This window comes from Durio zibethinus, chromosome 10 (genome assembly GCF_047325235.1).
Source record: "Durio zibethinus cultivar Kanyao isolate XHJ-2024 chromosome 10, ASM4732523v1, whole genome shotgun sequence".
Classification (NCBI taxonomy): domain Eukaryota; kingdom Viridiplantae; phylum Streptophyta; class Magnoliopsida; order Malvales; family Malvaceae; genus Durio; species Durio zibethinus.
The window spans coordinates 11,845,031-11,858,107 of record NC_143171.1 but is presented as its reverse complement, the minus strand read 5'-3'; the positions used below and the strand labels follow the sequence as shown (position 1 = coordinate 11,858,107).

General features: G+C 26.3%; 1 protein-coding gene across 1 annotated transcript in view; it reads right to left on the bottom strand.

Annotated features, from left to right (window-relative positions):
* Positions 1-5,274, bottom strand: part of LOC111293113 (fatty acid amide hydrolase-like) — a 30,062-nt gene extending 24,788 nt beyond the window's left edge. The window contains exons 1-2 of the mRNA XM_022885859.2: positions 5,061-5,274; positions 4,382-4,491 (exon numbers count right to left, since the gene is read on the bottom strand). Coding sequence (XP_022741594.2) covers positions 4,382-4,491; positions 5,061-5,160 — 210 coding nt within the window. The 5' untranslated portion in view covers positions 5,161-5,274. The remainder of the gene's footprint in view (positions 1-4,381; positions 4,492-5,060) is intronic.
* Between the last annotated feature and the right edge of the window lie 7,803 nt (positions 5,275-13,077).

The window sequence follows — 13,077 nt, the reverse complement described above, 5'->3', positions numbered from 1 at the left end:
CAAAAAGAAAATGAAAGTTGATGGGACTATAAACAAGGTTATTAATGGATTTACACAAAAGAATAGAATCAATTATTTAGATACATATGCAATAGTGGCAAGAATTGATACTATAAAAATGCTAATAGAATTGGCTTCTATATATAAACTTAAAATTCATTAAATGAATGTTAAAATAGCATTCTTGAATGGTAAATTAAATGAAGAAATGTATATGAAACAACCAGAAGGTTTGTACTTCTAGGTTAAGAAAAGAATGTATAAATTGATTAAGTCATTATATACACTTAAACAAGCTCCTAAGCAAAGGCATAAATAATTTGATGATATAGTTCTAGCTAATGGATACAAAATTAATGAATTTGGTAAATGTGTTTATAGAAGTTTAAACAAACAAAGGTCATAATATGTTTATATATTGATGACATGATCTTTGGTACAAATTAGAAAAAGTTGAAAGTACCAAAAGATTCTTGTCTAGCTATTTTGCTATAACAGACATGGTTGTTGCAAACGTGATTTTGGGAATCAAGTTAATTAGAGAAAACTCTAATATAATCTTAAATCAATCACATTGTATTGAGAAAAATTCTCAATGTGTTTAATCATTTAAATAGTGCAATAGTTTCAACACCCTTGGATCCAAATTTGAAGTTAAATCCAAATAAAGGGATGTCGATTCCACAACTTGAATATCCAAAGGTTATAGGATATTTAATGTTTACAATAACATGCATTGGATCAAATATAGCCTATACAGTTGATAAGCTTACTAGATATACAAGTAACCCAAATAATTTGCATTAGAATACTATTTTAAATGTCTTTAAATACTTGAAAAAAACTATGAAGTATGACACTCCATATAATGGTGATCTTTTGGTATTAGAAGGATATACTGATACAAGTTGGATAACTAGCTTAAAAGATCGTTCACATGTAAGTGGATGGATTTTTATGATTGGTGGGATTGTACTTTTTAGGGATTTAAGAAACAAACATACATAACTAATTTTATTATAACTTTAGGATTTGCAATCATGACTTCAGCTTGTAAAAAAGCAAAATGGTTAAGGAAGTTATTACTTAAAATCCTTTTATGGCCAAAGCCAATGTCATTAATTTCTATTCATTATAATAGTCAAGTTACATTATTAAAGGCTTATAGCCAATTGTACAATGGGAAGTCTAGACATATTGATCTAAGACATAATTTTGTCTTATATCAAATAGGGTGATCACCATTAATTTTGTCAAGTCAACTGAAAACTTTACGTATCCATTGGCGAAAAGATTATTAAAAGATATGATGTTTAAAACTTCCAAAGGGATAGGACTCAAGCCTTTTAAATAAGTTACACATGATGAAACTTAATCAACTTAATGCTTAATTGCACATTAAGTCTTGAGTTTTAATGAGTAAAAATACATCATTTCAATATGATTGCAAGTACTTAATTTAGTATCATCCCAAGATAGATAAGTACTTTACCATATTTTTATAATATTTTTATAAGTTAGTTAAGTATAAACTCTTAATGGATCCATAACATGTAAATTAAGTGTTGGAATGCTTATATGGTTGCATTTATGATGGAGTCTACTTATATATGTGGAAGTGGTGTCATTTCTAGGAGCAAAGTACTTGACTCTAAAAGCACTTATGAATACATAAAACACATAGCCATTGAAATTGGGTCAAAGTATTTGCTAAATAACATTTTGGTGGGATATGAAATCTTATGTATGATTTAGTGCATGGCTAGTTATATATATTGGTTGGTTCAAAAATATAAGATCTATCATTCAATTTATTAGATCAACAATACTTTAACACAAAAGTGAAGATTTGGAATCATGTCACATGATATATTTATCTATGCATAAGATTTTCATATATATGAAACCTACCCTATTTAAAAAAATATGAAAATTATAAACTAAGAGAAATTATATTTAAGCTATACAATAGCTTGAAGAAAGGTCTCAAAATCATAAGGTCTGATTCAATGCATAAAAAAATCAAATTAAAAAGGCTACGCATGTAAGTATTCAACTATCATGCATAAAATAGTTGACTACCTAGATTTTAATATGAGCAATAAGCTATCAATGGCATGGGAGTCAACTTCTATGTTAAACAAAAGCAAAATAAAGAATCTATACAATTAGCTGTTGACTGCCAACTGAAGGCAATCAACTGCTATAATGGGAAATCAATCCAATCGATTCCTAACCCTAGGAAACCAACTGCTACTGATTAAAAAATCATTTGAAAAATGAAGCTAGCCAAAGTAAGTGGCTATTCTTGTAGAGGATTATACTACTTATAAGTGGAATCATTATGAAAATTGATAGAAGTCGATTGTTCAACTGATGAATACATTATGGAAATTGATAAGAATCCGTTACTCTAAGGATGAGTCAACTACCCTACTCCAAATAACATTTTGGAAATTGAAAATACAAAAGTGTAATTGACTGCCTTAAAGGTAGAATTGATTGCTCTGCATAAAAAGTTATAATTTTTAGAAACGTGAAAAGTGGCTTTTCTTGTATTAAAAGTTTGATTAGTTTACTAAACTAATTCGTCTTTGATTATTTCGAAGGATACTTTTTTAATCAAAGGAAGTGATTTTGATTGAAAACAACACAATCAAAGAATCACAATCTTATGATTCAATCTCTATAAATATAAATTGTTGTAAGTTCATTAATTTGACATATTCAAAGATTAAGATTTCATTTTTTTTTCTTTTCTCTCATTCTTTCTTAACAAAAGACTTTTTTCTTTGGCATTATTTGTTACAAAAACCCTTGTTAAAGACAAGGTATTTTTGTCTCTCATCAAAGAGTTTTTAGTGGTTGGATTTCACTAGTATAAAGTGATTTTCATGGTATTCTAGAGGCATTTCAATTTAACCTCTTTTGCATACCATTATTGGTAAAAGTGAAATAACCCTTAAGGACAATGGTATAAGTCTTGAAGCCATTCGTATTTCATTATTAAAGATTCCATTTTGATTCAACCAAGGTACAAAAGGAAAGGTTATAAGAAAATTTCAAGATCATCTACAAAGTTCACATTATTTTGTAATCTTTAAGCCTTGTATTTACTAACATTTTTAACCTCTAAACATTATTTCTTCAACATATACGTATACTACATGAATTAAAACTTTGTTATGGTTTAATACTTTAAAAAATCTTTGGTAATATTTACAATAGTTGTGTAACAAAAAAGTCAAGCAACATTGACTTCCATGCCATATGTACCGGTAATAAAAGAAAAAAGTAGACATGGGTTATAACTTTATTTGGTTCTATATGCAGACAGAAGTTCCATGACTAAGGACTTTCAAAGTTCAACTCAACTTTACATTGAGTAGAGAACAAAAAAACCTACAGGAAGTAGGACTTTGAAAAAAGTGGCGAAGATCATGTATTACAATATGAGAATAAGAGAAAAAGTTGTAGATGTTGAGATTTAAAATTCAAACATATTGAAAGTCATATTTTAAGGGTGGTTGGAGAAACTAATTGAATTAAATTTGTTTTCATTGTTAAGAAAGCGAGATCTAGCCCTGGCCCTGGCCCTGGCAAACGCAATACTAAGACACCTTTTGTCTAAAATTGAATAAAATGAGTAGAGTTATACATACCTTTGTAAGTCAAGGCAGAGATATGTTGGAAAAACTTGTCTATCAATGTTTAAAATTGTAGATTACATAAAATTTTAAGAAATTTTTACCTACTATTATTTCCTACAATATTATAATTGTTCAATTACAATAAAAAATTATATATGAATGCACCACTTATAAATGTAAGTTTTATATAAAATTTTAATGAATTTTGACAAAATTTTAAATTGTGATTAATTAATTATATTATAATTATAATTATAGTTGAAATACTCTCAAAATTTTATTATTCTCTTCCTAACTTTCGCCAAATTTGATCCTCATCAAACAATTTGAGAGAAGTAAAGAGAAAGAACACCAAGTAAAATGGTAACAAACAATTTTTAACTATATTATGGAATAATTCTGAAATGTCGGCCAATTATACTTTGTACTTTTCCGCATGAAATCGTAGGAAAATTTTACCAAAGTGGGTATTAGTAAAAGATAAAACACGTTTGCAGCTATTGAACCACAGACGCAGTGTCAGACTTTGTCTCTAGACAGACGTACTAGTAAAATCTTGGCTAAATCTTTACAAACATTTGGGATTTTTTTTTTTTTTTTTTTTTGGGTTTCATCCGTCATACAATTGTTGATTTCAATGTGGAGGTGAACCAGAACCATTTAAGGCATTCCTTCAAATTGTACTAAAAGAATGTTGGGAGAGAAAGAAAATTAAGCAAAGAAGTTTGTACCTTGTGAATTAGATTGTTCCTCTTCAAAATGTACAACAACAATGTTCCTATGATCCTTGACTCCAGGAACCAGGCAAAGATTTTAACCAGAAATCCAGCCATGCGAGGAGCTATATATGTACAGAAAAAAAATGGTAAAATTCAGGTTGAAAGATTATAAAGAGGTTGAATTAGTAAAAGGAGGCAAGTTTGAAGATTATGCAAGTAAAAAACACCGTTTTGAAGGGTAGCCTGAATTCTGTTGCCTGAATTAAATTTCAAGAATCAAACACATTTAAACCAGAAAGTCAACGACTGCTATGTTAAGTAACATAATTAGAGAAAGAACATTTGCAATTTATCAGAAATTGTTGATTCATTTACTAAACAAAAGAAATTCTTAAAAAATATATTCCATGAGGATATCTCCGACGAGACTTCTAAGCTGTTGGTTTCAGAAGCTAATAACAGCATACCTCCGAGCAGTTTTATACTGATTCAAAACAATTTTGTAATCTGGGTTCTTACGAAGTCATTTTGAGCAACAGCTTGAGAATTTGTTCGAGGAAGAGTAATCATTGAAATCAGATAAAGCAAGTATGAGTTTTGATGTAAAAGAAAAAAGTAACAGCAAGCTGATGATGAAGATGATGATAACGATGATTATGAATGCTGAAAATGGCTTGAAGAAATTGGAAACCTTTGACATTGGCTTTGAGATAAAACTCATTGCTGCCAGGACCAAGATCGATCTGCTCTACCGGCTTGTAAACGACGCCCGCAGCCTTGAACAATCCCATTTTACAGGAAAAACTTGTCACTCGTGGACTGGTGGGATGTTGGTGGTTAAAGCAATTGCAAAAAACCAGAGGTTCAACAATGAAAACAACAATGTTCTACCAATACATATATATATATATATTTTATAATTGACATATATATATATATATTATAATTAACTTACTCAAGTAAAATTATTGGATATGTAGAATAGAAAGAGACATGGGGCTGTTCGGAGATGGCAACAATGTTTGTCAGTTTCAATGTTACTAATTCATAGTTGACATCCATCTGTTCATAATTGGTTCGGTTTCATTTCATAAATACTTATTTACAAACAAAATATATATTAAAAAGGATTAATATCATAAATAACCCCTAAATTATAGTAAAATGTTTAATTTAGTGTATGAACTTTAACCATATTTAAAGTAAGATCTAAATTATAAATTTGTTAATTAATGTTGTACTCATTCTTAATATAACTTACTTCAAATGATGACATATAATAAATAAAAAAATTTTTAAATATCATATTAATTAATAGATTTATAATATATGTATCACATTAAAAATTTTTACAACTCAAATATCATATTGAATATTTCCTTATAATTTAAGAATTATTTATAAAATTAAAGCTACTAAAAAAAAGACCAGCTTTTTCTCTTAATTTTTGATAAGGATGATAAAGGTTCTATTTGATTATTTTGATTAATATATTGTATTTATGAATTTTCAAAAATCGATCCGAATTCGAATTAAATTTTTTTTAAAATTGATCTAAGGTTCATTCTATGGTTCAATTTATGGATTTTAAAAATCATTTTTAAAATTTTTTATATTATTTCAATATAATTTTTAATATATTTAAATAAATTTAACTATAAAATATTTTTATTTTATAAAAATTTAAAATATATATAAACTAATAAAAAAATAATTTAATTTAATTAGAATATGTTCAATTTTTTTTTTTTACTTTCTAATAATTTAAACCTAATAAAAATATGTAATATTAAAATTTAAATCAAACTAAATAAAAAAATTAATACAATCTGAATGGAATCTTAAATTTCAAATTGATTTTTTATTTTCTCATTTTGCGTGTAAAGAGGGAAAATGAATTCCCATTTCCCAACCATGACCTGTTTAACGGTATTTGATTGGGGTTAAGTGCTGCCAGCTAAAATTTCAGCAATAAGCCAGTAGGGTTGCCCTGACAGGCTGCCAAAAAACAATAATTCTGATTATTCGTTGTTCTTTTTGTACGAAATCAGACAGCTGTATTTAAAGGATTCAAGTGGTCACGTGACTCATGTTATTTCGAAGTTGCAACATAAAAGACAACCGAAAATAGATATCTTCCTTCAAAATGAACAAGTAATGGCCAACTTTTAAATATTGTTTTAGCTTTTGAACGACTTTGCTAGGCAAAATTAATTAAAGGAAATTATTTTATTTAGTTTCAGAAATTCTATGAATATAACCATTGCTATATATTCCCCAAAGAAGCATAAGAAAAATACCATTTTCTTTTTTTTTTTTTTAAAGTTTAGAATGAAAATTGATTTTGTTATTATAATAACAGGATAGACCATAAAGCAATTTATATTGAATTTATATATCATCTATAAAAAATTTTATTGACAATGAAATTTAAATTTAAATTTTATAAACAAAATATTCAAATTTTATCAATTTAATTAACTCTAACGATTTTTTATTTATTCATATGATTTTAAACCATAAAATGAAGGGTTAACCTCTATTCTATAAAATCTGAATATTAGTACACTTTATTAAAATGCATGCCTAAATAGTCTTCATCATCAACCATGAAAATGTGGTAAAAAATTTATAGGGCATTTGGTTCATGATATCTTAGATTTTGAAAAAAAATGTAATCCTCAAGACAATATGATACTCAGAGTCTTTTTTAATTTTTAGTGTATTCGGTATTTAGCTTCACTCATTTAATTGGAGGAAATCTATATATATATATATATATATATTAATTTCTGAATAATTACTATAATTTTCTTGACATATATGATAGTAATTTTTTATTAATTTTTATTAATAATAAATACCCAAAAGATAAATTATGTCTTTAATAGTAAAAGAAGACAAATATTTTATTTGATTGTTGTTTTTATTTATAAAATATCATCAATAAAAAAATATTATGAATTATTTAAGGTATTTCTGGTTGAGAAACGCCTTAAATAATACCAAAAACGCCCTAAATAATTATTTTTTTTTAAAAGGGATTATTTAAGATATTTTTTATCTAAAAGCGCCTTAAATAAATGTCATTTAAAAAATTTGAGAGAATTATTTAAGGTATTTTTGGTCCAAAATCATCTTAAATAAATACCATTTAAAAAATATGAGAAGATTATTTAAAGTATTTTTAGTCTAAAAATATCTTAACTAATCTCTAATTTTTTAAAGGGGATTATTTAAGACATTTTGGTAAAAAAATACCTTGAATAATCTTTTATCAAATGCCCCCTAATTTTTTTCCCAAATAAAAGCCAACAGTTTTTTTTTTAGCCTATACTTACTGTTACATTAATAACCGTTAATATATAATATATTTATACTGATAGATAATCATATACTGTTAGAAAAAAATTATTTATACTGACAGTTAAATAAAATATTAGTATAAATATGATATATTCTAACGGTATTAAAAATCCATCAATAAAAGTCTCTTTTACTGATACAATTTGACTGTCAATATAACTAAGCGTTAGTATATGAAAAATTTTTTGTAATGTTCCTTACCGTCCCTAAGCTTTACAAATAAAGTATTTGATCCTTACATATTCAATCAACTCCAATTTATATAAAAAAAAAACGTAGTAAAAAACTGGTCTTATATTAAATTATTAAGGAGAAACCCCAAGCAAAGCAACACACAATTGTTGTTTAATAAGAGTTTTCTTACATCATTCACTTAGGAAAAATTTTTAATGAAAATTAACAGTATATTATATTAATTAATGAGGGAATTAAGCCTATGAATTATGAAGAGAGAGAGAGAGAGAGAGAGAGAGAGAGAGAGAGAGGAAAATCAAAGTTATTATGATTGGATAATCTGTAGAACATTGCGAGAGTTAGATATGATCAATGTTTGCCTAAAAAATTCAGCAAGTTTGAATCAGGAATTAGATATAAATGCAGTTGGGAGGGGGGGGGGGGTTGGCACTAAAGTCAAACACACCATTTGTCACTATTAGGCCTTCTTCTTTGGTGGTTACAACTAGACCCTTCTTCCAGGGTTGAAAGTCTTGTATATTTTAGCCGTTACTTTGACTGATGTTCATAAGGGTAAATTTCGTCACTATTGGGTAATTTAGGTGTGGTTGTTTCATCCAAAGTTTTGAGTTGTGGTTAATTTATTGTGTAGGTAATATATAACAACTTTTGCGGCCTTTAATGATATGAATTGTCCATTAATGATTGGTCCAATTGGTTGGCACCTCTATACTTTTAATATTGAGATGAAATGGCTTTTGCAATTGTATTTTCTTCAAATGTTGTTAATTACATGTGTCAGCTTATGTGTTGATTGATATGTAAAAATGCTTTAGCGGCATTTTTAAAAATATAATTTAAAATTTTTTTGTGAAGTTTAAAAACTTAATGAATAAAATTAATTTACACTAATAATCAGCATAGACATCAATGTACAATTATATCGATTAATCCATGTCCGAAAGTGCACCAACAAACCAAAATGACAGCGCCCACTATAGATAATGAAAAGTGAAAAGCCAACAAAATCGTTGAAAAGTGTTATAAATGTCAAAGGCACACGAGAATGGACAGACTGTATGCCGAAAGCATTAAAATTGTAGTATAAAGGCAATGAAATGAGTCTCGCTTTACTATTTAATGCCCACATGTAAAGAGAAAAGGAAAGTTTTTGGGTTGTGATCATAATTGACGAAGAGGGCCGAAAGCCATTTTGATGGTGTCCTGCTTCCAGCACAATAAATTGAGATGGAGAATGGTAAATACCTTGAATTAAATTAAACTTAAACCTCACTTAGCGGTTGTTAGAGATTTTTGTTACAAAAAAGATATGAAAATTCAAAGAAATGTCCTCACTCTTGGATATATAGCATAACAATTCACAATGCCGTTTAAAGGTGGATTCATGGATTGTCTATTGCAGTGACTTTAAATTAGACATGTTTAAAGGTGGGACTACCAATACAAACTTGAAGATTCGCTCTATTTTTTGGGCAAAAATATTAAGTTTATTTAAGGTTTTAGCAAAAAAATTCATTTTTTCTCCAACATATCCAAATCCAACCTGATTTAATTTAAAATCCAAACCCAACCTAACTTAATCTTTATTTTAATTATATAATATATCTTTTTTTTATAGAAGGGATAAACTTATACAAAATAATTTTTTTTAATTTTACATATTTTTTAACCATTAATTTCAATAAATTTAAGAGATGAAATTAAATCATGTTTTTTTTTTTATTTTTTACTTATCTCTCTTATTTATTTGATCTATTAAAATCAATAATTAAAAAAATGTATAATTTGATTCTTCCTCATATTTTTTTATATCTATAGGCTATATATATATATATTATAATTTGTACTATTATATAAATGATATGTATAAAATTATAGTGCAAACATTACAAAATATGTTATGTTAATCATATCATATATATATATATATATATATATACATACATATGGGATAAGATCAACTTATATTAATGAAAATGATATGTATAACATTTTTTCTAACCATTGATTTTAATACATTTAAGAGATAAAAGAGATAAATCAAAAAGAGAAAAAATTGATTTAATTTCGTCCTTGAATCTATTGAAATAAATAATTATAAAAATGTGTAAAATTAAAAAATTTACATTGGAATAAGTTGATCCTTCCTCTATATATATTATAAAATACATAAATACTTGATAAAATTATAAATGCTTAAGTGGATAATTTTTTTAATTGACATGTAAACTAATACTAATTAAATACTACTCAAAATAATCAAATATCAATGCGGCTCAAACTGGGTTTTGACAATGCAGTTGCTGTCGAAAGTGTACGAGTGGAGGACTAGCGCTTTTGTGGGAGAAGGAAGTAGAAGTTAATCTGCTCTCTCTCTCTCTCTCTCTCTCTCTCTCTCTCTCTCTCTAAGTCCTATATTGACGTTATTGTAGATCGAGTTGGAGATAAAGGGCAATGGAGGTTTACAAGCTTCTATGGAAGGCCGAAGACAAATAGGAGAATGTAGTCGTGGAACTTATTGAGAACTCTTAAGGATAGAAATTCATTACCTTGGTTGTGCGTAGGGGATTTCAATGAAATACTTGCAGAAGATGACAAACTTGGTGGGAGTTATCATAATGTTTAGGTCGAGAAGCCTATTCATTAGATACAAAAATCATAAAGTCATCATCAATTTTTTTTTACTAAAGTATGATTGGTCATTTATGTAAATATATATTTTTTTAAGATTATTGTAAATGTAAACTAACGGTCCCTAAAAAAAAATATGTTCTATTTTACATCATCAGAACTAAGGTTTGAGAGTCGGTTATGTATAAAGAAGATATTAGCATTCATTTACACCCAAAATTAATACTAAATTAATTATGTGTTATCTAATTTAAGCCTTATCAAATATAGTTTTTATCATCCAAATTTATCAATTCCAATCTTTTTATTTATTTACAACACATGGTGATACAAAAAAATTCCGTTAAAATCAAATTATGCAATCATGCAATAAATATTAACTCATACCATGCAAAAATTATCATGCAAACATATTATAAATTATACTAAATATCATGTAATAATATCATACCAAGATCATGCTAAAATATTCATGCAAGAATGTCATGCAAATATATTAATTGTCATGCAATAATAATAATAATCATATAAATATATAATATCATGCAAATATATTAATAATTATGTAATTAAATATAATCATGCAATTATGCACACAATAAATATAGAAACATGCAATTAAATATCATTCAAATATAATATTAATCATGCAATAACACGTAATATCATATCATGCAATAAATATAAAATCATGCAATAATAATAATAATAAATAAATTACTATGCAAATAAATATATTAATAATCATACAATCATACAAATAAATAAATTAATAATCATGCAATTAACAATATAAATCATTCAAATAAACATGCAATTAAATATATAATCCTGCAAATAAAAATATATAAACCATGCAAACAAATATGCAATTAAATATATAATCATGTAACTAATAATATATAAATCATGTAACTAAACATGCAATTAAATATATAATCATGCAAATAAATATATTAATAATCAAGCAATTAAATATATTAATAATCATGCAATCAAATTAAATATAATCATACAAATAAATATATTAATAATCATGCAAAAATACTAATAGTCACACAAATAAATATATTAATTATGCAAACAAATATATTAGGCAAATGAATTATCATGCAAATATAATATTAGTCATGTAAATTCATGCAAAAATAAATACCATACAATAAATATAAAATTAAAGTAAGCAATTAAATATTATAAAAAATTATGCAAAATCACAAAAAAAAAGCAAACATTACCTCAATAGATCACAGGTTTTAACAAATTTTCACCTTACAAAAATTGATGATTTTTATTATAAATCTTAGCCTTCTTTACAAAAACTCCAACTGGATCTTCTCGCAAATTTCTTTTTGCTTGATTGCTTCTTCCTTATTGATTCAAAATTCTGCTCAAATATTCTCTCTTTTCAATGACCTTTATTTGATCTTAAATTCAATTGCTGTCAGGCCTCTCTTTTGGTCTCAAATTCAAGGTTTTTATATAGGGATTGAATCCCTTTTGATTTTAAAAAAATTAATTCAATTGAATCTAGGATTTCTCTCTAAATTTTATTCATAGTAATCTTGTTTTTTTCAATAAATTGAGCCCTAAGTCTTTCCAAAATTATTCAATCATTAAAGTTAAAATTTGAGATAGAATCCAAGAGTTAAATTAAATCCAAGATTTTTCTTACAAAATCCCACATGTTTCTTTTCAATTTTTAATAATTTTTTATTTTTTTACCAATTGACTTTGACTCTTTTGACTACAAAACTAAAATTAAACCAAAAATTAAACTAAAAAATTAAAATACAAATAAAATTTAGGGCTTAATCTTTGGGCCCAAAAGTCACTTTTCCAATTAAAGCCCAATTGCACAATCAAAATTAAAATTTGAAACCCAATAAATTTTGAAAAATCCTCAAATAAAATAGGTGTCTACAGTTGCCCCTCTTTGTACATTTTTTGTGAAACATGAATTATACAAAGATAAAAGACATCCATTTTGTTTAGGTCAAAAAAATCAAAACAGAAAATCTCAAAGGCTCCTCCTCAAAGGTTTAGTATAATATATTATTAAAATTATGATGAATGAATAAATGACTATTAAAAAAGATCTTTGCATTATTTCAAAAAAGTTGGAAGTGACTGGGGCATATTGAAAATGAAATGTGAAAGATGAAAGAGGTTTAAAATAATGTTATCCATGTGGCTTACAAATTAAAAATTAGAATTTCAAATGTTGAAATCAAACTATGAAGCTAATGAAGAAGAATTTTGGGTCACAAATTAGTTGACACATTTGCTCTCTAGTTTTAAAGAAGTTGAAGAAAAACATGATGAGAAACTAAAAAGAAGGCATAAAAAAGAGTCTTGAGATCCAATTAAAAGAAGGAAACTTTGAATTTAGATAATAAAATATATGAGATTACTTAATAGGGTATGATAACTCATGTTGAAAATCATAAGTGTTGAAGAGTTAAAGAAAGTAAGAAGATAAATCAAGAGTCTTAAGAATCCTTTGATTTACCACA